This window comes from Canis lupus, chromosome 19, assembly GCF_048164855.1.
Source record: "Canis lupus baileyi chromosome 19, mCanLup2.hap1, whole genome shotgun sequence".
In the NCBI taxonomy this organism is placed as follows: Eukaryota; Metazoa; Chordata; class Mammalia; order Carnivora; family Canidae; genus Canis; species Canis lupus.
The window spans coordinates 56,807,179-56,835,132 of record NC_132856.1 but is presented as its reverse complement, the minus strand read 5'-3'; the positions used below and the strand labels follow the sequence as shown (position 1 = coordinate 56,835,132).

Below are 27,954 nucleotides of genomic sequence, written 5' to 3'. Positions count from 1 at the left end.
GCCTGGCATTCAGCAGGAGCACAATAAATATTTGCTCAAGTGTGAATCAGAAACTGGCCCATCCAGATGAAGATGCCAGCCCCTCCCCCATTTCCACACCCAGTTCCCCCAGAATTCTGCTTGTGGCCATGAGTCCCAGAGGGCGCTCCCAACTGCCCTGGGCAACACTGGGGTCCTGCCCCCCCCCCCCACCCAGAGACAGAGCACACCCAGAGCCATGGGGGCCGGTGGTTGTAAACAGTTTTATTGATGGGGAGGGGGTTGGGGGAGGCAAACTCCAGAGAGGGTCCAGGACTCAGCTGGCCACTCAGCTGGCATGCATGGTCAGCTGGAGGTCAAGGGAGAGGTCACAGGGGGACGGGTGGCATGGGACCCTCTGACCACCCTGGGGCCGTATTTACAGTGGGGCCCGCCCGCCTTCCCCGCCCCCCAGACCACCAAGCCCTTTAGACAGCTGCTGCCGATAGGACTTCTGGGCAGGCCCTCCCGGCCCCCTGCCCGAAACCCCTTCTCGTCTCCCCCTCAAACTCCTGACCGGCACCTCGGAGGCCCCCCGGCCTTCTGGAAGCCCCGGCGCCGGCTCAGCCAACGCCCAGGCCGCTGGGGCCACCGCCTCGCACACAGACAGGTACACTGCACGCTGGCCCGCCGCGACACACACACGCCGGCAGCAGCCCTCGTGGGCACACACACACACACACCTCCCTCCCCTTCCTGGCCCCTTGCACACGAACACGGCATGCACACACACACACACACCCACACACGCCAGGAGCCTGGGTTGAGGAGGGGCCTGGAAGGGGGGGGTGGGGGTGGGGAGGTTGGGTCCGCAGGTGCGGCCCCTCCCCGGCCCCGCCGCCTCCAAGCCCCCGGCGGACACCCCGAGAACGGAGTTGTGCAATTGGATAGAAATCTGCAAAAGAAACGCCAATTGGAAAACAAACCCAAATCCACGCGCAGGTCAACCTCAAATCCGGTGCACATTCCTCCCGCCCCCCCGCAACCCCAAAGCGCCTCAGTGTCCCGCGGCCCCGGGCGGGGCGGGGGGCGCGGGGGGCGAGCTCGTTGTGCTTCCGTGTGGCCGAGGGGCCCCCCACGCGGGCGGGGCGGGGGTCTTGAGCACCCACTGGAGCTGGGCCGGCTCTCTCCTCCTGGTTCCCGTGGCTGGCACCGCCGAGGCGGGCGGCCCGGCCTAGGGCACGGGGGGCGCAGTCCTGTCCGTGCCCCCGTAGGCGAGGAGGTGCGCCAAGTCCGTGGCGGGCCGCGCGTGGCGCCCGCGGGGGCGGTCGCCGGGCCTGCCCTCGCCGCTGTTGAACGTGTGCGTGCGGCGCAGGGCGGCGGGCGGCGGGCCGTGGGGGCCGGGCCTCCGCAGGCTGCCGGTGGGCGGCGGGCTCCAGGGCCGCGGGAGGCCGTCGGCGGCGGCGGCGGCGGCGGCGGCGGCGGCGGGGGCGGGGTCCGAGGGGCCCGTGGGCGCCGACACCACGCGCCGGCGGTCCGGGCTGGCGTGCGGGGTGAGCGGGAAGTCGCCGTGCGAGGCGCGGCCGGGCCGGGCGTAGAGGCGCGCGTCGGGCGCGGGCTCGCCGGGCGCGGGGGCGGCGGGGGCGGCGGGGGCGGCGGGCGGCGGCTCGGGGGCGCGGGCGGGCGCCAGCAGCAGCAGGGACGACGAGGCGGAGGCCGAGAGCAGCGGGTGGCCGTGCTCCCAGGCGCGCGCGCCCAGGCCGTGGGGGTGCGGCGCGGGCAGGCGCTTCTGCGGCAGCGGCGTCTGCTCGGGCGTGGGCAGCAGCCCCGAGTCCAGGTCGTGGGGGCCGCCCTGCAGCAGCGTGGCCTTGGCCCAGCCGTTCTGCATCAGCGGGGCCAGCAGGGCCTCGGGGGGCCCCCCGGCGCCGCCCACGCCGCCCACGCCGCCCACGCCGCGGCCCCCGGGCCCGGCCGCCCGCCGCTCGCCCAGCCGGCTCACGCTCAGCACGGCCTCGCCGCCGCCGTGGGCCAGGATGGCCTCCTTGTCCTTGCGGCGCGCCAGCTCCCGCCGCTCGCGGAGGCCCACGTACCAGCCCACGCTGAAGCCGGACACCACGGCGCCCACCACGAAGGCCGCCACGGACGACGTCACCAGCAGGTTCACCGACACCAGCCCCGCGCGCTCCTCCGCCAGGCTGGCCCGCAGGAGTCCTGGGCGGGAGGGGGCGGCGTCAGGGCGCCGCGGGGGGCCGGGGGCCGGAGGGGGCGGGGCAGCCCGGGCCCCGCCCCGCCCCCGCCCCCGCCCCGCCCGGCTGTCCCCCGGTCCTCGCTGAGTGTCTGCGCATCTGTCCGCCTCTTGGCCTCTCTCTGTCCCTCCCCTGCCACCCCTCCTGGAAGTGCCACCCTGCCCCTCCAAGGCCCTGACCGAGGCCACCCCCACCCCCCATCTGGGCAGCACTAGGAGACCCTGGTGGTCCCCCCTCCCCCCGCTCACCTGTACAGTCCCCTAAGCCCGCCGTGCTGGCCCCGGACACGTCCTGCTCGAAGGTGCCTCTGACGGGGTAGGAAGGGCGGTCAGCAGAAACCGCCGGCCAAGCCTGATCCTCACCCCCCGACCCGGTCTCCCCGTACCTGGTGCCAGGGCTGAGGAAGATGCAGGAGCCGTCGGGGGCCCACCCGCAGTAGGGGTCCTGACTGCCGATACAGTTCCTAGGGCAGACAAGTGACCCAGCGGGTGCATCAGCCGCCGGCCCTCACAGGCACCTCTTACCGTCAGCTCCGGGAGGCCCTGTGACAAATCTTTGCACTTAGGGGCTACTTATTCCCCCCACTTCGTAGGTAAGGCTCGGGCCAGTTGGCTTCTGCCCAAGTGGGGGACACTTGGCACTACTGCCATGCTGGGGGGCTCAGGGAAGGATCTCTCGGTGCCCAGGGCTCACGCTGAGCCTAGGGTCGGGCCAGGACTTTACATCTGATCTGGCCACCCCTTAAAGGCAGGGAGGCAGCTGTCTTCCTGGTCCCCAGCTTTTGCTCTGGCGGCTCTTAAAGATGTCTGGCAGATCTCGTACCTTCCTCTGCCCACAGCCCTCCAGGGCTCTCGCCCCTGAAAGCCCAAGTCTTCCCTATGGCTCACAACACCCTGCTCGACCGCCCCCTCCCCTCCCGGTTCCCCCCTTCCCTCTCTTCCCCTTGCTCACTCTGCTCCAGCCAACCGGGCCTCCTTGCTGTTCTTCCAACATACGAGGCCCGATCCTGACCCAGGGCCTTTGCACAGGCTATATCCCCTGCCCAGCTCATCAGGCTCATCGTTCAATGAGTCAGGACACTGTTGGGCCCTGGACTTGAACGTGGCTCTCCCGGCTTCCCATGCTCATTTCCCCTTGCTTCCCCCTCACCTCCACAACCTGCCCCAAGGGGAACTCACTTCATGCACCCTGAGTACTGCTGGCAGCGGGCCACCGGCACGCGGACCACACAGCGGGGGAAGGCTGCCAGCAGGCCACCTGAGGCTGCGTCCAGCTCCAGGCTTAAGAGCCGGCGCCCTGCCTCACCGCCGCCCGACCGTCCACACCTGGGGGCGAGGAGACTGTGAGACTCAAGGGCGGGCCCCATTGCCCTGCCCACCGGGCCCACCTCCCCACCTCTACCCACCCCACCTGTCTGGCCGGTAGGTCTCAAACTCCTCCAGGAAGACACTGGGCCCAGTGGTGCCTGAGGTGCTGGCATTGGGCCAGATGAGGAACTTGAGGACGGTGCCCACCTCGGAACCCAGGAAGACAACGGTGTGGTTGCCCCAGGGGCCAGCGCCCACGTCCACAGCCACTCGCGTCAGCTGGTGCCTGGGGCCAGGGTGGGCAGGGGGTCAGGCTGGTCCCACAGTCCCTGTGGGGCCCTGGGTCATGTAGAGACAACACCCATGCCAGGTAAGGTAGGCATGGGCATGGTGACATGGGGGCACGTCACAGAGAGACAGGCCCCCAAGCTGGGCTCCTGCCTGTCCCCCGCCATCCCCATCACGTGCCCCCCCCCGGGGTGCTGCATACCCGGCTGGCTTGAGGGTCTGGCTGCAGCAGGACCACTCTCCACCTTGCCCTCGTGCCCACCGGGGCCCCGTTCTTCCTCCCCACCCACCGCCCTGGCCTGGGCTCTCCCCACCACCCACCGCCCCACCAGGGCCCCAGCCACGCATGGGGACTGACCGCATTAGAGTCCGCACGATCCAGGGCGCGTGGCCCAGAGAGGGCACCGCTTCGTCCATCAGGGGGTGGGTCTTGACAAAGTTGAGGATCTCATCGGGGAAGGCGCTGGAGGCATTGTACTGCATGCCGGGAGCCGCACAGCACCCAGGCCTGGGTGGGGAGAAGTGCTGGTCAGGCTGCACCTGGACATCCCTACGCAGGGGCTCTGATTTGCCAGCGGACCTGCCCGCAGGGCCTCGGTTTTCTGCATCTGTCTAATGGGCGCGGCTGAAGGGCAGCGACAGATAACCACCTGGCAGTCCCGGCCCTTCGTTCTAGAGGCGGGACCCCACCCAGGCACCCGTTTTGGGATCAAGGGGGCTCTCACCGGGGCCGTGGCACCTGGTCCTCCGGCACGGGTGTCCAGATGGACTCAGGGGACTTCTGCTCACGGAAGCGGCCTTCAAACACAGCAGCCACCTGAGTCATGTCAAAGGCGCAGACAGCCGAGCCGGGGATGCTGGGGGAGTTAGGTGAGAGGCAGCGGTGAGCCTGGTGGAGGGCACTGCCTTGGTCAAGCGTGCTGGAGAGTCTCTGTCCCCATGAAGCTGTTGGGCCCTGGGCCAGAGAGGCCACCCAGCCAATCCAGTCACTCTGCTTCCTCAACAGGGTCCTGACTGGACCACAGGTCACCTCCTCCACGGCCACTTGCGTCCCTCCATAGCCACCCACCGTCACTTGCCTGGATGTCCAGTCTCCCAGATGCTATACTCTTGCCCCCTTTCAACCCATTCCCCCAGGGGGCTTTCCAAAAATGCAAATCTGATCTTGTCTCTCTTCTGCTCCCCACTCTCCCATGGCTCCCTGGGGCTCTCAGGATGCAGTCCAGGCTCCTCCCAGTGGTTCATTCCCTCTCCGCCCTCATATCCTCTGCTCACCCCCTCCTCTTCAACCACAGAGGCCTCCTCCGTACTGTTTAAACATCCCAACCGCACTGCAGCCTCAGGGCCTTTGCATATGCTATTCCTCCAACTTGGAATGCTCTTCCCTTTCCTGCCATCTCATACCCAAGTGTGCCTTGCTCCAATCTCCCTCCTCCAGGAAGCCCTTCCTGACCCCCTCCTCTAAAGGCAGAGAGGGAGGACATCCCCCATTTGCCCACTTCTGACCAAAGGGCCATGGAGGGTCGATATCTGGCCTTGTCCTACCCCAGCCTGGGGCTGATGCCGCTCAGGAGTCCAACCTTGCCCAGGCCAGGCCCCAGGGAACATATGCTGAATGCAGGACCTCTCCACTCACATCCACCCCGTGCCCGCAGTTTGTGCCCTTTGGGGCCCTCTGACCTGTTGCTGGGAGTGGAGAACACAGCGAGGACCACGGGCCGGCCCCCCAGGCTGACCACACCCGTGACAGCCTGCAGCACGTTAAAGTAGAAGTGGGAGTCCCCAGGCACAGAGCAGTTGAGCCGCGCCTTCAGGAAGGACGTCCACTGTTTCTCCAGCACCCGAGGGGAGCCTCCCAGGTCATTCTTGCACACCCGGGCCACGCGGGACACCACCACCTGGAGCAACAGCAGGCAGATGGGGACCTGAGCCATCACCCAGGCCAGGACAGAGGGGTCCATCCCTGGCTCACTGTGGGACCCCAGATGGGGACCCCATACCCCTCTGAACGTCACATTCCCCAGTGGAAACATGGGGGTGTCAGGTGTAAGTCTCCACGTGTCATGAATCTCACGTATTTACGGATCGCTCACTAGGTACCAGGCACATAATTCTCAACATCTCCTACATTCCTCCCAAACTCGACAAAGGAGGGGACTGATATCCCCATTGTACAGATGAGGAAACTGAGGACCAGAGAAGGAGAAGTGGCTGGCCCAAGGTCACAATAGTAGTAAATGGAAGGCTGCACACTTCACCGTCCAGCTGCCTGGGTGGACTGAGGAATAGGATAGATGAGCAGGATGAAGGGATGGCAGGATGAAGGATGGATGGAGTAGTGGATGGTTGCGTGGATGGATGGATGGATGAACGAATTTGAAGGAGATAATGATGCATGGATGGATAGAAGGATGTGTGTATGGATGAATGGACAGATGGGAGATGAAGGGGTGGGTAGGTGCATGGGTGAGTGGGTTGATGGATGGTTGGACGGTAGGTGGATAAATGGGTGGTTGCCTGGAGGAGGAGTAGTGGATGGCAGATGAAGAAGGACATAAGGATAGATCAATGGATGAGTGGGTGCATGGGTAGATGGATGAGTGGATGGGTAGACAGAAGGTTGAATGGCATGAACAGGGGAGGGGGAATAGATAACTGGATATACCGAAGCGCGAGCAGGAGGTGAACGAGCTAATGAGTAGGATAGAGAGGTGCATGGTTAGCTGTATGAATGAATGCACCGGTAGCTGGATAAATAGGTGAATAAGAGATGAAAGGGAGGTAGGGCAGACGAGCAGATGGCTGGCTAGCTGGAGGATGGTTGAGTCAATGGGTGAGCAGATGGGTAAATGGAAAGATGGATACATGAACTGATGGAATTATGGGTGGGCTGAAGAACACACAGACGGGTAAATGAGAAGGTGGCTGAGTAGGAGGGTGAGTAGATGGATGGACAGTGGAGGAAGGGTGGATAAACAGTTGAGAGACGGTGGGTGGACAGGTCATAGCAACCACCCGAGGACTGGAACCCCAGAGGTGTTACCTGCCTTCAAACCCATGAACCTCACCCAGGGCTGTGCCCACCAAGGCCGCTCCATAATGTCTTCCAGCCTCGGAAGCCTGGTCCTGGCTGGAGTGGAGGGTCTTGAGGACCACAGGTGGAGGGTGGAACCCCTTGCCCCAGGTGGAGATTCAGGGAGCCACCTTTACTCCCTGCTTCCCATGGCCAGAGCCTTTCAGCAACATGCCCTACCACCCGGGCCTCTTGGGGGTAGAAGAGACGGGACTTACCTTCTCCAAGTAGTTAAACTCCATCGCGATCTCCCGGAAGAAGAAGTAGATGTGGCTGCCCCACTCCACGGCATGGACAAAGTAGGGCTCTGTAGGAGAGGAGGGGTCAGAACCGAGCCTCTGACATGAGGAATGGAGTTTCTGGGGTGTGAACAGATCAGCTCGGGTGAATTATTTTACAGAGAAGGGGGGACACTGGCCGATTACCCAGGCAAACTAAAATAGACTCAAAGATTTTTTTTGGGGGGGAATGCTGGGTGTCAGGATCCCAAAATCACTATGTCTACCCTTCACAAACAGCAACATCCACTATTTTTGTCACCTTCCTCCTTCATGTGTTGAACCCCTCTTGTGGTTCCAGTTCAAGCTTCTAAACCACCCATTTCCAGCAAGTTCTACTTCAGATCCAACTGACATCTTTCCTCTACTTTATCTTCTAAGAAGTCAGTAGGTTGCAAAGATGGGATGGGAGTCTCCTTCCTGTCTCCTCTGGGGGGGGGGGGGATTCGATGAATGCCTGCCCCACCTTTGAACCACTTGGAGTCGTGTTTCACGGTTCTCAGAGTGGGCCGGTCCCCCAGGCTGCGGTAGATGACAGCATCGATGGCTAGGAAGTCGGTCACCGTGGCGGTGAAGAGCATCCCTTCTGGATGGGCGTGAGTTGGGGGGAAGCAGGTGAGAAGTTGCGTCAGATCACAGAGGCCAGGGGCAGGGTGGGTCACAACTTGATCTTGTTCCAAGACTGAGCCCAGAGCCCACGGGAGCTCCTGTCCCTAGGCTGAGCCCGGGCCCCACCTAGGCCCAAGCCCAGGCTGATCTCCAGCTGCCCCAGCTGAGCCCTGACCTTGGCTGAGTGCTGACCGTGGCCAAGATCCTGTGTGTTTCACACACATCTGGACAGACAGATGGCCTCCCAGCCACCTTCATGATCACCCAACTCCAAGAATAGAAAATGCCACCACTGGTCAGGGCTGGGGGCCCATCAGACGGTCAGCGCTGGGGGACACTCACCAGAGAAGAGGGCAACGTTGGCATGTTTGGGATCGTACGGGCAACGGGCCATGCCGCTGATGTTGTCACCGAGGGGCTGCAGTGTGTCCATCTGTGGGTGGGGGGGCACAGGGCCTGAGTGACAGCGCTCTTGGCCACACCAGGCAGTCGTCCCCCCGCCCCAGCACCCTGGGCCCTGAGGGATCTTGGCTCCACCTCGGATGCTTGTGTGACTTGGACAACCGCTTAAACTGTCTAGGGCGCTTAGTTTACTCTTCTGCGAACAGGTCTAAGAGTCAATCCTTGTTAATCCTATAACTGGATTCTAGCTTAAGTAGCTGTGGCTTCCCGGATCTCCTCTGGAAGCCTCCTAGGGGGCTCTGGGGGGTGGGGGGCGGAGGAGGGCATATCCAGTAAGGCTTCCCGTAGGAGGTGATGTGGCCTGGGGAAAGGGCACGGCCAGTCGAGGGCAGGTGAGCCTAGGCCAGGAGGTTGGACCTGGGGCAGGCGGGGCGTCCCGGGGGGAGACTCACGCTGTAGTTGGCGCACACGGGGTTGAAGGCGTTGGAACCGCACACGAAGAGCGTGGATTCGTCCCGAAGAAGCAGCACCTTTACAAAATTTCGACACTCGCCCTGGGTGGGGCGAGAAGAGAGAAGCCGTGGTGGGCGTGGCCACGGTGTGGGCGGGGCTAGTGCGGGGGCGGGGCCGGGTGTGGGCGGGGCCAGGACTGGGACCCCGTCTGGGGGTGTGGGACTTGAGCTTCCGGGACTGACCGGGGCTGTGGGCGTGGCCACGCCTGAGGACCACTTGGGGGCGTGGCCAGGCTCGGGGCGTGGCCATGGCAACCCGAGGGCTCCGGCCGGGTGGGGGCGTGGCCGGAGGCGTGGCCAGGGCGCACTCACCTCCTGCTTGCCCTTCATGCGACACACGTTGATGTCACTGGGGTTGGAGCGCCAGGTCAGTTTCTGGGAGCAGAGGGAGTGTGAGGGGAGCGGGATCCCTGGCGCCCGATTCCTGCTCCCCAGCATCGCGTCAGGGCCCCCGCGCAGGAGCCTCCAGGGCTCCCCCCACCCCTCCCACCTGTGCCCCCTCCTCACCCGCTGGTACCGCAGCTCCGTGGTCGTGGGGGGCTCCAGCTCCACCCGGTACAGGTTGTCCCTAGGGCAGAGGCACAGTCAGTGAGGATGGGGGCCTCCATCACCCCCCGGCCCCCACTCCCCGTTCTCCAACAGGTCACACGCAGGGGTGAGCAGGGGCCGCAGCTGCGGGCAACTGCAACACCAAACATGCCCTCGCGTGCTTGCTCATGCCATCGCACGCATCCCCACGCCCGAAAATGACCCACGGGTTCTAGCACACTCCAAACGCCTTGACAACGCCAGCTCGTGCTTACACACCCCATGGCCTTAGGGGCCTACACCCAACCCCGTGAACTGTCCAATGCCTTGCCATCGGGTGCCATCAGGTGCCCCTCCCACCACCTCCAGTCTCCCCCAGGTTCTTCCCTCTCACCCCCCGCCGCAGAAACTGCCCTGGTCAAGGTCACTGACAACCCCGTGCCAAGTCCAGCAGTCACTTCTCTGTTCCCCTCGCCCCCACTGCAGGGTCTGACTGGCTCGTACCCCTTCTCTTGGGAACTCCTCAGGGATCCGGCTCCCCCGCCCCCATCTGGCCCCCTCGGTCTCCCACCCCTCCCCCCTCTCCTCTGGAGTAACCCCGTCTATGCCCACAGTCCTGTCTCCAGCCTGGCCCCACCCTGAGGTCAGCTGACCCTGGAGATCCCCTTGCTGGGGTTCCGGGGCGTCCATCACTCAGCTTGGCCACGCTGCCCCCAACTGTCCCCTACACCTGCTCCTGCCCCATCGCTCATCTCAGCTGAGGCCACTCTGTCCTTCAAGGGGCAAAGGCCACAACTTGGGAGTTATCCTCAACTTGCTGCCTCTCCTCCTCTCCCACACATCAGCCAATACCATCAGCTCTGCCTTTAATGTCCACCAAGAATTTACCCCCTTCTCGTGCACTCCGGGGCCACCACCCCAGTCCACCATGAACAGGGCAAGTCGCCTTCGCTTTGGCCTTCCTGCTCAGGCCCTCGATCGTCCTTCCCTCAGCAGCCATCAGAGGGCGCCCAAGAGCACCTGAGTCTGGTAGGCCCTCTGCCCCCAGCCCTCGGGGGCTCTCCATCACTGGGGTAAAAGCCCAAGTCCTCCCTGAGGCCCACAAGGCCCCACACAACCTGCCCTGTCCCTTCCCTGCCCTCCCTGCCTCCCTCTCTCTCCATCACCCGCTCTGCCCCAGCCAATTGGGCATCCTCAATGTTTTTCCAATACACCAGACTGGATCCTGCCCCAGGACCTTTGCATAGATTGTGCTCTCTGCCCAGATTTCTCCCTCTCCCCCAAGATGTCCCCATGATTGACTCAGGTCTCAACTCAAATGTCACCTTCTCAGAGAATCCCTGGAGCCCCGCATCAGCACCCTCTAGAAACCCAGTGAATTTTGACCAAAGAGCTGTCCCCACCTGCAAACACACCATAGCAGACTCTGGGCTGTAACCACAAGTGGAGTTGAGACAGCACCCTTTATAAAGCCCCAAGGACGCCAATTTGTACTCCAGGCAAACAACATGGCCCAGAATCCAACCGCCCCCAAAATGCCACCACCTGCTCCCCACACCTCACCCTGCACACTCTGCCCGACAATCCCTCATACCTGTCCCCGATGAACAGGGTCCTGTTGACCCGCAGGACTCGCTGGATGTGGAGGTCTTCAGCACCCTCTGCTGGGGTCAGGCGTCCTGGCCCGCTGCCCACGAACACGGGGTAGTGGTTCAGGTCTGGGGGAGGGTTTGGGGAGGGGTGTGATCCAGGGCTGGGGTGAGCCTGGCCTGGTGAGGCCCCCAGGGAAGTGGGCAAGCAGACCCAGCTTTGGGGAGCAAGAACCCTCCCTCGGGTCACCTGCTCCCCCAGGACCCCCACTCACAGTCCCTGGGGGCCACGCTAAGCGGCGGCGGCTCCTCGGGGAAGAGGCCGTTGGCTCCCCCCAGTAGCAGCAGTAGGAGCAGTGGGGCCGGGCGAGGAGGGGGCGCTCGCGGGGTCCGCATGGCGAGGTCCGGGCGATGAGAAGTGACACCTGCGGGCGGGGGGGGGGGCGGGGGGGGGGCCTGGCGGTGAGCGGCGCGGCCTGCAGTCCCGCCCTCCGCCGAGAGATGGCGCGCGCGAGCCGCAGCGGCCTGGGCCTTCAAACCCCGGAAACATCCCCGGGGGCAGTAACAAAACATAACACCAAGCGGGCAGTAATAGTAACGCCAGCACTTATGGAATCATCAGAAAGTTCTTTTTTTTTTTTTTTTTTTTTTTTTTTTTTTTTTTAGAAAGACCTTTCTGACCACATCGTAGTGAGAGGTGAGAGCTCCGGAAACGGAACGGGTTCTAACAACCACCACCACCACCACCACCACCACCACCACCACCACCACCCCGTAATGACAATATTTAAATGATTTTTAAATTAAATGATTTTAAAGAATCAAAAAGCATCATGAGAATGACACACACAACACTTCGAAACACGTACTTGAATAGTTCAATCTTAAAACATATATTCAAGGATTCTTAGAATTAAAACACAACAATCCTGGGGCGCCTGGGTGACTCAGTGGGTGTTAAGCAAGTGACCCTTGATTTCTGCTCAGGTCGTGCTTTCTGGGGGGACGGGGGGAGGATGATCCAGCCCGGTGTTTGCCTCAGCACTGAGTCTGCTTGTCCCTCTCCCTCTGCTCCTCACCCCCGCTTGCTCATGCTCTCTCTCTCTCCCTCTCAAATAAATTAATAATTAAATAAAATCTTAAAAAAAGAAAAAAACCCCACAACAATCTTAAAATGAAAGGCTCAAAAAAATTTGTTTTTTCAAAGTCTCTCAGAATTTTATAAACTACAATCTGGGAACTGCTATACTTTAGAATCGTAGAATATTCCAGCTGGCGGGGGACCTCAGAGGGACCCCGGCAAGTTTGACTTCCTTCCCCACTCCAGCCTTCCTGGCCTCTGCTGGAATACCTGTGTGACAGGCACCTCACTACCTCTCAAGGGAGCTTTCCTCAAGGGAATCTGGAGAACCTGCCCGGTGGTGTGCGGCGTGGAGGCTTCCTCCGGTTGATGATCGACAGTCGGTGGAAGTGTGAGCAGAACTCACCCTCTGGAACCCAGCCCTCCACAGCCCTGCCAGCAGGGGTGCAGTCTGGTGGTCCTGAGTAAGGAACCTACGGCCTCGTCCTTCCGGGAAGCCCCAGGCAAGGCCTGTGCCTCAGTTTCCCCATGCGCGCAGCAGGGACATCTCCACGCCCTGTCCTGGCCTCAGAGCTCCGAGATTCTGAACCTCTGGAGGTGAAGGTGGTATGAGGACTTTGGCCCTACAGTGCCTGCCTCTGAGGATTCAGAGCCAAAAAACAGGAAAGCCTTGCATGGAGCAGCAGAGCTTCCTCTTCGTGACCCTGGACTTCCTGGATTTGTGACTCAGCAGACGCCCGGATCCTACGTGTTGGTGGGACATGCCTCTGCTTCCTTAAGAGTTTCCTTCCCTGGCTCCTCCCTTGCTCGGCAGCCTTCCATGGCTCCCAGGGACCCCCAGCCACTGCACAGCAGTCAAGGCTCCGGGGTGGCCTCCAGCCTCCCGGAGCCTGCTCCACCCTCAGGCCCAGCCTCCTCCGCCACAACACCTGCCTGGGTCAGCCAGGCTTCTCAGGTGCTCTGTCCTTCTTTTTTTCAACATTTTTCTTTTTTTTTTTTTTAAGATTTTATTTATTTATTCATGAGAGACACACACAGAGAGAGGCAGAGACACAGGCAGAGGGAAAAACAGGCCCCATGCAGGGAGCCTGACGTGGGACTCGATCCCGGGACCCCAGGATCAGGCCCTGGACTGAAGGCAGCACCAAACCGTGGAGCCACCGGGGCTGCCCCATTTTTCTTTAGTATTTTAAATTTTTAATTTTTGAAAAGATTTTATTTATTTATTTGACAAAGAGAGAGAGCATGGGCAGGGGGGAGGAGCAGAGGGAGAGGGAGAAGCAGGCTCCCTGCTGAGCAGGGGACCCTGTGTGGGGCTCGATCTCAGGACCCTGGGACCACGACCCAAGAGGGAGGCAGATGCTTACTCCGCTGAGCCTATATTGTGTTAAATATATATAACATAAATTTATCATCCTGACCATTTCCAAGGGCGCAGCTCAGGGTACGAAGTACACTCACCCCGCCGCACAGCCTCCCCGACCACCATCTCCAGAACCTTCCATCTCCCCACACAGACCCCGTCCCCAGGAAGCACTGACCCCCGCCCCCCGCCCCACCCCTGGCTCCCCCCACCTCCTCTCTCTCTCTGTGGACGGGCCTCCTCTGGGGACCTCCTGGGAGTGGGGTCCTGCAGGAGGCGTCCTTCTGGGTCTGGGTCCCCTCCCTGAGCCCGGTGTCCTCGGGGTCTGTTCATGCGGCGGCAGATGTTGGGGTCCCTTCTTCCCTGAGGCTGGATTGGGATTCTGGGAGCAGACGGACCGCCTTGTGCTTATCCATCTACCCGTCGATGGAAACGTGGGTTGCTTCCACCTCTGGGCTGTCGTGAATAATGCTGCTATGAACATGGGTTTGTGAACATCTCCTGGAGGCCTGTCCTTCGATTCTCGGGGGTATAAACCTAGGATCACATGCTAATTCTATGTTTAACTTCTTTGAGGAACTGCCAGACTGTTGGCCACAGCGCTGCCCCAATCTCACATTCCCACCAGCAGCCCACGAGGGTTCCAATTTCTCCACATCCTTGCTAACATGTTGTTTTCTGTTTTTTTTTCTGTTTTTTTTTTTTTTTTTTTTGTAGTTGCCATCCTAAGGGCTGTGAGGTGATGCCCTGTGCATTTTATTCCACGTTCTATCAGAATAATATTTAACTTAAGAAACTTCCAGAGATGCCCAGGTGGCTCAGCGGTTAAGAGTCTGCCTTCGGCCTAGATCGTGATCCCAGAGTCCTGGGATCGAATCCCACATCGGGGTCCCCTCAGGGAGCCTGCTTCTCCCTCTACCTGTGTCTCTGCCTCTCTCTGTCTCTCATGAATGAATAAATGAAATCTTTAAAAAAAAAAAAGAAATAAAAGCTTTAAAAAATTTTTAAGTTAATTAATTAAATTAAATTAAAAATAAAAGAAAAAGAAACTCCTAAACAAAGCTTCCATTCACTGGCCATGCAGCATCGTTGCCAGGGGCAGGACCCCAGAGCCAGGCTGCAAGGGTTCAAATCCCGACTCAGCCATTGATGGGCTGAGTGACCCTGGCCAGGTTGCCGCCCGCCTCTGGGCCTCCATCCCCTCGTCTGTAAAATGGGCATGGGCAGTCCTGACCCCACAGGCCCGTGGCGGGTATTAGCACAGCACCTGGCACACCGCAGGCGCTCAGTAAGTGCTGATTATTACGATTCCTGTTGTTGCCGTCGGCATAGTAAGTACCAGAAGCTGGCGCTGGGGGGCTTCCAGGAATTACCTCACAGAGCCCCCCACTGGCTCTAGCAGGAGTGGGGTAGCATCCAGCCCATTCTGCAGACGTGAGAGCGGAGGGTGTGATTTGGGGGCTGTGGTCCCACCAGAGAGGATGCAGCTGCCGGGTGGAACCCAGGGCTCTGCTCCTAGGTGTCGAGCACCCTAATGGCCACAATGAGATCAAGGACCACCCAGCGCGCCCCCTCGACCCTGGACCCAGAGAGGGTAGCAGTCACCTCACACCCGAGGCCCTGGGTCAGGATGGGACGGGATGGGATGGTGACTAACTTTTCCTCCTGGTTTTCTCAACTTTGTGATGCAGCAACCGGAGGCTGGGAAGGAGTCCGTTTGCTCCCTCTGTCCACCTGCCCCAGCCCCACAGGTCCACCCAGGGACCCCTGGGACCCAGCCTGGGCTTCTCGAGCCTGGCTCTCCCACCAGCCCCGTCATCCCCTAGCCAAAGAGTGGGGTGTTTACCCCTCCATCCCCTCCCCTGCCCTGAGGGCTCTGCGGCCCAGCCCCCACCTCCTACCTGGTGTCCTGGCCTCCAGTCCTGCCCCTTCTCTATCCTCCTCAAGGTGGCACAGGCATCTTTCTAGAACGCAAATCTCACCTGTTTCTCCCCTGCTCTAAACTAGGGTCTCTTCCCCTGGGCACTGCTGACATCCAGCGTGACCATTCTCTCGGGGTTGGGGGGTGTCCTGGGTACTGCGGGGTGTTGAGCAGCATCCCCGGCCCCCAACCCTTGCTGCCAGGAGAACCCCCCATGTGACAACCACAGGTTTCCCCAGACATTTGTCCAGTGTCCCCTGCGGGGCAAACCCATCCCCAGGTGAGAACTTCTGCTCTAAACCCTTCCATGGCTCCCCAGCGTCCTCCAAATGAAGTCCCAGCACCTCCTCCCTCCATCCTGTCTCCACCTCTGGACATCTGCACATGCTGTTCCCTCTGCCTGGCACACCTTCCTCCCGCTCCCAGCAACCTGGTACTTGTTCTTCTCAGACACCTCCTCCAGGAAGCCTTCCCAGATCAGCCCAGATGGGTTTCCTCCAGGTTCCAACGTGTTCCCCCTTAGCGTCCTGATCACCCCATCTTCTAACTGCCCAGCTGTCTTCCCCACTGGACTGTGAGCCTCCGGAGAGGGCAGGACAGGGTCTTGGCCACCACTGTGTCCCCAGCACCCTGCGCACAGGGCCCTGCATACAGTGGGAGCTCAAAAAATAATAAAGGTAGCAAACACCAAGTGCTTACTATGTGCCAGGTATTGAAAAAACCTAAATTAATTCATTTAATCCACACAACACACCCGAGAAGTGGGTGCTGTTAATATGCCCCCATACAGATGGAGAAACTGAGGCAGCAGAGCTGAAGCTGAAACCTGCTCGGTTAATACTATTTTGATTATAACACAGAACTGAACTCCACGTGCTCTTTTTGGGGGGAGTCTGGGCCACTTTGGGGCCAACTCACTGCACCTGGCCTCGGTTTCCCCCCCGACCTGGGGCTCCTGGAGGCCCCAGCACCTCCCCCCAGCCCCTGCCCCCCCAAGACCATCTGCCTCTGCATGAAACTCGAGGCGCCTCTGCCAGCAGCCACCCGGCGCCCGCCTGCCCGTAAGAAGCACCACCACCTGCCCAAGCACCTGGCCACCAGGAGCCACCACCAGGGCCAGATGGGGCGGGGGGCGGGGGAGCCGTGTGGCCAGCAGGTGCGCCCCGTGGCGTGGAGGGTATCCGGGCCCCCTCGTGTTCGCCTGCCTATGGAAGGGGCGTGCCTCCTCCTGCAGCCCCAGGGACACCTGTCCACGTCCCACGGAGGGACAGTCGTGGAGCAGTAGCGCGCCAGCCCCCATCAGGGCGCCTCACGCGGCGGCCGGGCCTCTGCTGCGGCCTCGACGGGCACTCCACCTCTCGGCACCCGATCCCACTGTGCAGAAGAGAAGACCGAGGCAGGGGCAGAAATCCCTCAGGGCCGCTCTGCTTTAGCGCCTCTGCTCCTCGGGGAGCCCCCGGGCCCGACTGCCTTCCTGTCCTCCCCGCTCCGTAGCTACTATAACTTTTTTCGTTTTTAAGATTTTATTTATTTATTCATGATAGACATAGAGAGAGAGGGGGGCAGAGACACAGGCAGAGGGAGAAGCAGGCTCCCTGCAGGGAGCTGATGCGGTACTCGATCCCGGGACCCGGGGTCACGCCTTGGACCCAAGGCAGACGCTCAACTGTTGAGCCACCCAGGCGTCCCCGTAGTTACTATAACTTTGACACAGGTTCCAGTTTCCTCCTGGAAAACCTCTCCCACCCGGCACCTCTTCGGGCCTCTGGCCTCCGACACTTCGGTGTAAACTTTAGGATCAGCTCGTAAGTTCCAAACAGGTAACACATAAAACCTATTGGGACTTTCACCTGAACGATGCTGAAGGTGGGGATCAAGGTGACCTCCCGACTGGCGGCTGAGGCTCCCCCGCGGCTGGTTCCCCCTCTGTCACCTCTGCCTCAGGCGCCGCCTGGGAGTCCTGCCCCGCTCCCCCAACACCCTGGCCCCCAGCCCCCAGTCCTGCCGGCTCTGCATTCACCTTTATCCGGAAATCTCACTCCTTCCCAGCGCGGTCCCGGTGAGGCCCCGACGCCTCCTGCCCCTGCCCTGCCCCTGCCCGGACCATTGCTGTGTCCCCCGCGCCCTGGTCCGGGCTCCCCATGGCGGCCACCAGACGGCGCCCGTGAGCCATCAAGTCAGGCCCTGCCCTCCTCTGCCCACAGCCCCAGGGCAAAGCCTCCCCCCTGCCCCCCCAAGACCCTGCAGGATCTGGCCCCAGCCCCCTCTTCCCCATCTCCCGACGCCCACGCTGCTCCAGCCACAAGGGCCTCCTCCCACAGGGCAGGTGCGCTCCTGCCCCAGGGCCCCCCGGGAAAGATAACCACATCCCTCCTCACCTCAGGTCTCTGCTGCAAAGCCACAGCCCCCTCGGGGGCCTCCACCCTCCCACACTCTCCGAGGGTCCAATTTAGACCCTTTGCTACTCCGAACCTGGCCCCTCAGACCAGCAGCAGGGGCCTCACCTGCAGCCCTTGGAAATGCAGGGCCCCGGGCCCCACCCAGACCCGCCCAACCTCGCAGGGACCCGTGTGCACAACAGTCTTCGTGCACGGGTGATCCCCAAGTAAAACAATCACCCACATCGCCTGTTCAGAGCCCGTCTGCCCCCCCGGACGGTGAGCCCCGGGACAGCGGTCTCGGGTGCATCTTGGTCAACGACCTGTCCCCACCGCATGTGGCACACCGCTGGTGCTCAGTCAGGGCTTGTTGTAGGTGAATGAACGAAGCGTCAGCATCAGGAGGGGGATCCAGACGGGGTTTCCTCCCTGGTTCCACCTGGCCCGCCCTGTCCGCACACGCACGTGTCCACAGGTGTGGGGCCCCCCAATGTCCACAGGCCCCGACATCCACAGCACATAACACCCTCTGTGTGTTCTCGTGTATCTACAGATGCAGCTCCAGCGCCCCCACGCGCCCCGGCACTGGCAGGCCGTCTGCAGGACACACAGTGGGTCAGCCTGCGCACCCCGCACCCTGCCCCCGTGAAGCTGCTGCCCGCCACCCCCCATCCCCACTTGATGGCGTTCTGGCCATCAAACAGTTTCCAAGGGCCTCAACTAACTGTGGGCACCAGGCGGGCCGATCCCCGGTCTAATCTCGTTGGTGGTTTGGGGAAACTGAGTCCCAGAATGCGGGTTAGACACACAACGCAGTTGGCCGAAGAGCTCCAGGTTAGCGGTGCGGCGTCCGGAATTGCTGGGCCCGGGGTTCAAAGCCTGGCTCTGCCTCCTCTTGGCTATGAGCCCTCCCAAGCTCACCCCAACCCCCACCCCATGTGGGCCTCGGTTTCCCCACCTCTAAGCAGCAGGTGACCACAAGCCCAAACCTACGATGTGGCTATGACGACTAAAGGACACAAGCCAGACCAGCGCCTCCGCCCCCTCAACCTGGGTCATTTGCAGTTTCCGGTGGGGGGGGGGGCACCTTCAAAAGGAGAAATGCGATTTAAATAATGTGTTTTATTTAACCCCCTAGATCCAAAACGGCGCTATTCCCACAAGCAATCAACATAAAAACGATCAAGTAGGCATTTCAAGGGCTGGTTTTCCCACTTAATCCTCGGAGCCTGGTAGGTGTTTTACACTAAGGGCGCATCTCGATTTGGGCGGGCCACGCGAGATCCCGCAGCTCCAGGGGGAGGGCTGAGCGACCAGCAGGACCACCGTGGTGTCGCCAGTGTCACCACCGCGCTCCGTCTGTACATTGGAGGCTCTGGCCACATGCGCCCCTGGGATGAACCCGCCCCCGCGGAGGATCCCCCCATCCCCTCTGCCTGAGCACAGAAGTTCTACTTTCAATCTACCTTAAATCCCTCTTGCTTCCAGAAGCTCCCACCAGCTAAAGGCCTGGGGGCCTGGCACGTCCCACTTGGGCTTTTTGAGAATTGGGGTTGAAGAGCGACGCCACCCTCCCCTCTGGTCCCGCTCCCCTCAAGCACCTCTTGGCCAGTGCAGCCCGCACCAGGCTCAAAGGCCTGCAGTGGCTCCCCAGTGCCCGCCGAAGAGCGGGTGGACTTCTGCGCGTGACACTCGAGGACCCCTCCCACCCCGGGAACGACCTACCTGTCCCTTGCCCTCCTGTCCTGCCAGGCGTGTGTCGAAATCCCCAGTGCCACATCCAGGTCTTTCCCGAGGGGGACATCTGCCTTCTCAAGGCCCGGCTGCTCCCCGGGAAGCCCCTCAACCACCCAGACAGGGTAACCTCGCTTTTGCTGCTCAAAGCCACACAGCCGACTCCTGCTCGCCATCTCTATCGGCTACGTGTGGGTGTGCCTTCTTCCAGGAAGCCTTCCTTGACTGCCCCTGACACAGCCTCGGTTTCCCTAGGCTCCCCCAGCCCACCACACCTCCTTCAGCTCCACCCAACCCCATCACCCCAGGGACCAACTGTTTACCCCACGTTGGGAGCTACTCATTCACTCATTCCACGAGCAGTTATTGTGTGCCATCTGTGTGCTGGGCACTGTCGCAGGCATGGGGACACAGCGGCAACCAAGACTGTTGCCAAGCCCTGCCTTTCTTGGGGCCCCTCCATCCACTGGGGAGATGGGAGGGGACACATGTTACCAAATAATGGAACTTGGGGACTTGTGATAACATTGACCAAGTAGAAGTGCATCAGGGGGGAGAGATGGTGGCACATGGTAAAGGGGCTGCTCAGGTCCGGGCTTGGGGGGACCGCCTGGAGCAGGGACATTCCAGCAGAGGCCTGGAGGCTGACACGGGACAGCGGGGAGGATGTGGGGCAGGGTGCTCCACGCGGGCAAAGGCCTGGGGGCTGGAACCGTTACAGCAGGAAGGTCCCAGACCCGGGAGGCTCCCCCTGCACCAGACCAGACACCGAGCGTCAATGTCCTCGCCCGACACGGAAGGCACCGCGACAGGGCCCGGTACGCGCGTGCGGCCCGGCTGGGCGGCCTTGGGCCAGCCGCTCGCCCTCTCTGGGCCCCTCTGCGCCTCGGCAGGGGACTGAGGCAGGGACTCCGAGCCAGGCCAGGAGCCCGCTGCTCCACCCGCCAGGGCCAGGGCGGGGGGCGGGATGCTTCCAGTTCCAGAGAAGGAGCTCCTGCCCCAGGATTCCAGGGGCCCGGCGTCCCCGGGGGGATCGGGTAACCCAGCCCGGCAGCCGGGCCCCCGCGCCTTCCAGGTCTGGTTACCGGCTCTGCTTACAGCTGCCTCCTCCAGCTGCCTCAGTTCCCCCCCGCCCCCCGCCCGCCGTGGCCGCCCAGCCGGGCCTTCGGGGCTGTCTAGGAACTTGGCACAGCAGCCAGAGGGAGTCCCTGGGGCCGCGGCCGTGGAGGGGCTGCGGAGAGGGGCCCCTCACCCTCCAGAGGCTGCTGGATGCCGGTTAACTCGTCCCTCGCCAGACTGGGGTGCAGCGGCGCCTCCTGCTGCCCCCCTCTGTGAATCAGCTCCGAGGCACACAGTAGGCGCTGCCTGAATACCGGCGGGGTGACCGCGCACCGACAGTGCACCTGTAAGGGAGCTGCAAGGGAGCTGTCGATGGGAGACTCTGCTGAGCACCTACTGTGTACCGGCACGGCAGGAGGTTCAGCGCGCCCTGCCGGGTCCTGCGTGTCAAGGGCTCGGCCTGAGCTGGGCATTCAGGAAACACTCCATTCATGCTGAGTGTCTCTCGAAGAGGACGGTGCTCAAGAGTTCCTGAGCCGCCTTCCACATCCGCCCACGGGGACTGCAGCTAAGATTTCTCGAAGCCCCTACACCCTGTGGCCCCGACAGCCCCCCAGCAGGAACTCATTTCCTGCCCACGCCAGCCCAGCGAGGTCACGGATGGAAAGACAGGCCCAGAGAAGTGAAGCCACTCGGCCAAGGTCACGCAGCACGGAAGGGTGCAGCCGGGATCCCCGACCCCGGGCCCGCTGGCTTATGCCGCCCCTTGCTGCGTGCCCGTGGGCACAGGCTGCGGAGCCCAAATGCACTTCGGCGGGCGAGCAGCGGAGACCCCAGAGAGGCCGCCCTGTCCTCGGGCCACTCGGGGTGGGGAGGCGGCGGCGTGGAGAACAGGTGGCAGGGGCAGGACCTCAAGGGGGGGCCACAGACTGGCCCCTGAGGCTCCAGGCCCAGACGGGGAGGGGGTGGGGGGGCTCCTGGGTAATTAATTTTAATCACTGTTTGGAAATTGGGCCGCCAGGAGGCAAATCGGAAGCAGCAACTTGTAATTAGGAACGGGGAAGGGGGGGCTGGCTTCTCCACGATGATGCGGCGACCATTCTGAGAAAATTAAAGTGTCATTTATACCCAGCGGGTAATTAGAGGGCCGGGAGGGGGCCGCCCAAGGGGGTTGGGGGTGCCCAGGGAATCCAGAGTGGGGCTGGGGACGGGGCGGACACCCACCGGTTCCCAAGTGGGGAATTTTGGGCAGGCCTGGGGCCAACAGCCCCGTCCGCAGCCCCACGTTGGCGAGCTGGGCCTGCTCCTGGGGGGCAGAGGGCAGGAGAGGCTCGTGCTAGGGGGCTCCCCTCTGGGGAGGACAACCTGGTTCTTGCCCTTGGGGTCCAACAGCATGGCGAGCCCAGCCCTCCTTTCTCGGGATTCTGGGAGCTCTCGTGTCTCCCAGGTGGGCAACCCCTCCACTCGGGATTCCTCTACCCCACCTGCCCCTCCCCCAGAGGCCTTGTGTGGGAGGCCACAGGTATCCTCAAGTGGGACCCCACTGAGAGCTCCTGGACACAGGGAGCAGGCAGGGCTGGGCCGCCTGTTGCTGGGAACGGAAGACCTGGCAAATGAACTCGAAAGACAAAGGCGGGGAGATAGGTCCTGGGGGACAGCCCTGGGGTCAGAGTGGACCACAAGTCCGGGTGAGTCAGGGCTCAGGAATGGCAGAGATGCTGGCAGAGGGATGTGGGCCCTGGGGGATGGGGCGTGAGAACTGCACATTAACGGGGAACAATAGTGGGGGCCCGAGGCCCCTATCTTCTGGACGCCCTCAGAGAATTTGCCACCCCAATCTGTGCCCCATCTCCCCCCGGAGCCTGGGGCTCGGACCCTCAAAGGACAGTGACGGCGAACACCCAGGGGCATCTGTCGTGCTCCAAGCTCTGTGCTGTGGGCCTTACACAAAGTACTAGTGGGGTGGGCGGGGCGGGTTCCTCTTAGCCCTTTACAGTTGGGGACACTGAGGCCCAGAGTGGGTGAGCAACAGGCCCAAGGTTGCACAGCTAGGAAGCAGCCAGGCTGGGCCTGGAATCCAGGCCATACGGTGTAGACCCCGCACTCTGGGCCACAGTGGGCCGCACCCCTCAGAGGAAGGGGCCCCGTTTCCCTCCTCCCGCTCTGTAAGTCCCCCGCCTCCTCTATCCACCACCTTCGCCCCCCTCCTGCTTCTGCCCGGCTGGCCCCCATCGTGGCTCCCCTGGGCCAGTGTGGAGGCCTCCGTCCAGTCGCCCAGCTCTGGCCCTAGTGGCCCAGAGACCGATGCCCCCACAGCAGCCAGAAGAGGGCCCTGAGCACCCGAGTCAGGTGCCGCCCTCCTCGGCCCCACCCCTCCAGGGTTCAAGCCTCGCTGGCTGGCAGTAGAGCCCAAGTCCTCCCCTGAGGCCCCCAAGGCCTTGCAAAGCCTGCCTCTCCTTCCCCCCTTCCCCCTCCCTCGCTTGCTTGCTCGCTCGCCCAGCTCAGCCACACAGGCCTCCAATGCACCCAATGCAGCCGGCAGGGTCCTGCCCCAGGCCCTTTGCACCGACCACACCCTCTCCCTGGAATGCTCTTCCTCCAGATCCCTGCGTGACTGGCTGCATCCCACTTTCCAGGCCTCTGCTCTGATGCGCTCCTCAGGGACGCGCTCTTTGACACCACGGGCTAAACAGCCCCGCCCTCCCCGCCTACGTCCTCCACTGTTATTATCTTCAGGAAAACGTGTTAGAGTCGATTTACTTTATTTCCCTAGTCAGGATCCTTGTGTCCCCGCCTGGCTGTGGGTCCAACAAAGGCCGGGCCTTGTCGGCCTTGGTCATGGCTGGGTACCCAGCACCCAGCACCCAAGAGCATAGGCAGATGCTTATTAAACCATCTCGAGTGAGCGCAGAGACCGCACAGCTCTAAATCAGATCAGGGCCAGAGGCCACAAGTTTCTGGTTTTCAAAGTTAATATTTTCCCTGGAGTAAGCAAAACAATAGGACTAGGCCTGGCGGGTCCCTTGTGTCCTTGTCTTTAAATGTTCAGCCCTAAGGGACAGAGAACAGCATCCACGCTTTACAAATGGGTAAGCCGAGTCTCAAGAGGGGGCATGAGTGCGTGAGTGAATGAGCAAAGACGCTTGACTCAAGCCCAGGTGGGGCTGACCCGAGTGGGCAATGTCTAAGGGCAATAATTCAGTGAGGGAGGCTGTCTCAACCACCCAGGGGCTCTGACTCTTTGGCCTCCCGGAAAGGGAGAAAGTTCTGAAACTATCAAAGTATGTAGCCACCCCTGTGCTGTGAACTCCTACACATCCACCATAGCCCCAGCCTCAATGCCCCTCCTCTGCTCATCTTCTCTGATCCACTGGGCAGAGACTGACGTGCCCCAGCCCCATTTGCTCCTTGTGCCTGGGCTCTGACTCCATGGGGCAGAGAGGGCCAGGGTCGGCCTGTTTCCCCTTCTCTGGGCCGGGAAGCCCCTCGAGGGCCAACTAGGCACTGGAGCTGAAGCTTTCTTCTCTGGGATCCCCCCGTCACCCAGCGTGGGACATGGCACACGGGAGCTTCTGTGGGGTGACGGATCTCCCCAGCTGCCCTGGGGCCAGGTCTCCCCCAGGCTCCTCTGAGAACCCATAATCCTCCTCTGGACTCCTGCAGTTGGGAAGTTCTCCCCTAGGTCCGCCCTTGGGAGGCAAGGTGCATCCTGGGAAACGTAGTCCTCACTGGCCTGGGCCTCTCTCCCTGCAGGGCCCTGGGGTCGGCCACCAGGGGAGGGTCGTGGAGGGGGGCTGCTGGGGCCCCGTACCCCACCTAAAGGAGTGGAAGGGGGGTCCCCGGCCTCTCAAGTGCCCCCCACGGCACATCCTAATGCCCGTCGCTGTACCTGCGCATCCCCCACGGCCGTGATGACAAGAGAGTCCAGCCCGGTCCAGCCCTGTCCGCCCAGGCACGGAACCCTGGCTGGGGGGGTGGGGGGTGCTTCAACCATAGGGTGTGGGGCAGGGGGCTGGGGCCTGAGTCTGGGGCTGCCCTGAGCCCCACGTTCCCCCCCACTTGTGCTCAGTGAGGCCCCGCTCCCAGTCGGCCCTCATCACTGCCGGGTCCCGGTCTTGGACGAGTCAAGCTGAGAATCCCCAGCCCCTTAAGCAGCTTAGAGTCTCAGAAGCACCGTCTCTTAAATGTTACAGTTCAAAACACCCACAGTAGCTGGGAATTTCAGAGCAACGTGGAGGGGCGCCTGGGCCCCAACAGATACCAGATTTATTTTTCCAGGATTCTGGAAAGATGGCTATCAACCTTACTTGCCTGCCTCCCAGGACAGGCAACTCACCACCACTCCATGCAGCTCACTGGGCTTCCAGGAGCCCATCTCCCGGTAGCTACCCTTCCCTTGGGGTGCTTAAGGTCTAAATCGTTGCCCGTTCCCTCCTCTGCTCTAAAACGCCCTGTGGCTCCTAACTGCTCTTGGGATAAGGCCCAAGCTCAACTTGGCATTCTTGGCCGCTCTCCAGCTCTCAGGCCCAATTGCTCATTATCTCCCACCCCGAAAATAGTCCAGCCACTCAGGGCTCCCCCAACACGCCCTGCCGTGGCTATGCTTGCCTCGCCCTCTCCCTCGAATCCCGGGCCCCCTCTTCTCCTGGCAACATCCTTCCCATCCCTCAAGTCCAATTCCAGCTCCCCCTCCTCCAGGCAGCCGTCCCTGATTCCACCTGTCCTGAGGCCTGGCCGAGGCCTGTCTGGACCCCCAGCATCTCCTGACAAAGAGCCAGGCACACAAGACGGGCCACACCCCGGGGTCAGCCAGGGATACCACCTTCCCAGGAGACGGGAGCGCCCGGCATGTCCTTCAGCCTCCAGGGACCCAGCTCACCTGTTCTGCGGGCTGACGTCAGGGTCACCTTTCCAAGGACAGCTTGATTTCTATCTTCCAGGTCCAGCCCCAGGTAACCCGGCAACTCCCGCCTCAAGCCCTGGGCAGCCACTGCGGTGGACAAACCCTCCTGCAGCCTGTCTCCAGCACCTTCTTAGCCCGGTGGACAGAGGCAGACAGAAAAATCTAGAGGTGGAGGGGGCCCCTCCCGGGGCAGCAATACCTCTGCTCAGAGACACCTTCTCACCTTAAAGCAGAGGAGGTGACAGGATCCTGAGGACCCGTGGGTGCTCAGCCCCGGCACAAGGAAGGCAGGAACTGGCGGGAGAGTGAGGAGGTACAAATCCAGGGCATCCTTGGGTGACCTCTCTTTGCCTCATCTCCCTCCACTCAGGCCCTAAACCCAAAGATCGCCTCCGGGGGAGATGGTAGCCCAGAGAGGGCTAGCCCCCGGTTTGAGGTCACACAGCTGTGCTCCTCCTCTTAGCCCCAGTTTTTCCCTCTATGCCGAAGTTTTTCTTTTAGAGAGGGCTGGGGCACCCGGAGCTCCGGGTCTACATTTCCACGCAGCCCGGAGCGGACAGGGTGTGGGCTCCGGGGTAACCTTCCAGAGGGCTCCTGGGTTTCAGCTGGCGAGGCGGCTCCTTTCCCCCCAGTCCTGTCTGGGAGAAGGAGGGGAGAGGTCTGGCTTCCTTCTCTGCCCACTGCGCCAATTTCTTGGGCCTCAGTTTCCACATCTGCTCTTGGGAACGGGCCAGTTCAGGGCTGCCACCTCCCCAGCATTCAACGGATCTCCCATGGGCCACAGTGACCTCCCAGCCAACTTCCCTGAGAGCTTGGGGCCCCCTCCCATGTGAGCCCGGACCCGCCCGGGAGCCCCAGCCATCTCCCCACACCCTGCACTCATTCTAAATAGAGGTTGGGGCAATTGCCCAGATACATCCCCAGATTCAGCCCTAAAGGAAACCAGGGGCGTGTCCTAGGAGGTGGGAAAGAGGCTGGGTGGGGGGAGCCCATGGAGGAGGGGATGCTCCAGCCAGGGGACTCCTTGAGAAGCTGAGGGAAGGCAGAGAAACAGGAAGAAATGCAATTCTGTAAATGGGGTGGGGGGGTCCCCTCTGCGGGCCACCCTCCCACTTTCCTCCTTAATCCCAAAGCCAGATCCCCAAAGCTTGGAGGCCCCTCCCCAGAACTCCAAGCCTCAGTCGACCTCCAGGCTGCAGGTCAAAGATGACACCCTAGGGGTGGGAGGGGGTGGCGGTGGGGCGAGGCGGGGAGGACGCCAAAGACCTCAGAGGGCCCAACAGGGGCTGAGGGGCTGTGAATCGCCTCCAGCCCCGGGACTCTTACAAATACTCCCAGCTCCAGCATCTACTGGTCCCGGGCAGGGGCAGCGGTGGCTGGGTGGGGGGGGTCCTACAGCAGCGCCCCCTCTGGGAGGTGCCCTAAACTCGGAGGGCGCCCGCAGGCGGAGAGCAGGGCGGAGAGGGGGGGCACGTGACCCCCGCCCCGGGGACCAATCAGCGCCCGCAGGAGGGGGGCCCCACTAGGCGCCCCCACCTCTCCCGGCGCGCTCGGAGAGAGACGCTTTCTTTGTCCCTTTGTCAGCTCTTGGGGGGCCCCGAACCCCCAGGCCCCCACTGCAGCGAGGGGCTCCGGGCCCGCGGGCTCTCTGCCCCCACCGCGGCCCCTCCCCCGCCGCCCGGGCCCCCGGACTCTCCCGGGCCGGGCGTGCGGCAGGAGAGGGCTCGGGGCGCCCAAGGTGCGGCGGCTGGACGCGGAGCGGGGCGGAGGGGTCGCGCCGGGCCAGGACCACCGCACGGGTCCCGGGTCCGCCTCGACTCGGCGCTCAGGGCTCCGCCCCCCAGCACCCCCCGCGCCCCCGGCCAGCAGGCCCCTGTCGGCCCCGAACCCCCCACCTGGGCCCCAATCCAGCTCCCCAGCGGCGCAGCCGCGAGCCCCGTTATTGTGCCTCCCACGGCCCCCCCGGACAGAGTCTCCACCCGCTGCGGTGCCGACAGAACCCCCATTATAGCTGCACATCCAGGCCCCCAGGCAACAATCCAGCCCCCCCCCGGCTGCGGTGCCATTAGACTCCCCCATGATGGTGCTTCATTCAGCGCCCCAGGCCCAGCCCCAGCCCCTCCGGAGCGTCGCCACCGGACCCCCATGACGCCGTTCCACACGGCGACCCCCCATCCAGCCCCCTCCCCAGCTGCGTCGCTGACAGATCCTCCCGCGATGGCCCCCCCCAAAGCCCCGCGCCGGCCACATCCATCCCCCTCCCGGCGGCGGGGCCCTCGGGCCCCCATCCCGGCGCCTGACCCGGCCGCCCCGGCCGACGAGTCGGCCCCCCGGCTGCGTGCCGACAGACACCCCGGGACCGCGCCGCCCCCAGCCCCCTCCGCAGACGCCCCGGGGCGCTTACCTCGGAGCCGCCGCGCCGCGAGTGCGCGGGAGGGAGCGCGAGGGCGGGAGGGCGCGGGCGGGGGGGGCCGTGCGCGCACCTGTCCCGGCCCGGCCGGCTCAGCCGGGCATCCCGCGCGGGGAGGGGGCTGGGGGCGCGCGCTCTCCCCGCCCCCGGCCCGCGGCGCCTGGCTGGGGGGAGGGGGCTCAGCCCCGGCCCCCGGCGCGCTGGCGTCGGCTCCGGGGGGGGCGCTGCGCGGCGGCCGGACCCGGGGCGCGCCGCGGCCGCATCTCCTCCGCCCGCCGCGGCCGCCGCTGCGACTCGCGGCTCCGCCACCTCCGC

At 62.7% G+C, this 27,954-nt stretch overlaps 1 protein-coding gene across 2 annotated transcripts; it reads right to left on the bottom strand.

Annotated features, from left to right (window-relative positions):
• Positions 1-223: 223 nt before the first annotated feature.
• Positions 224-27,749, bottom strand: SEMA6B (semaphorin 6B). 2 transcript variants are annotated; one of them, XM_072787737.1, is made up of 17 exons: positions 27,634-27,749; positions 11,066-11,215; positions 10,796-10,919; positions 9,181-9,241; positions 8,986-9,048; positions 8,614-8,715; positions 8,102-8,192; positions 7,617-7,736; positions 7,091-7,179; positions 5,480-5,697; positions 4,525-4,656; positions 4,158-4,307; positions 3,615-3,797; positions 3,383-3,529; positions 2,590-2,667; positions 2,453-2,511; positions 224-2,169 (listed from the first exon to the last, which is right to left on the bottom strand). In XM_072787737.1, exons 2-17 carry the CDS (start codon positions 11,184-11,186, stop codon positions 1,193-1,195), a joined length of 2,715 nt encoding a protein of 904 aa, XP_072643838.1. In that variant the 5' UTR covers positions 11,187-11,215; positions 27,634-27,749; the 3' UTR covers positions 224-1,192. The 2 variants fall into 2 exon arrangements, with proteins under 2 accessions (XP_072643838.1, XP_072643837.1); XM_072787736.1 differs by lacking the exon at positions 27,634-27,749 and adding an exon at positions 12,278-12,591.
• Positions 27,750-27,954: the final 205 nt, after the last annotated feature.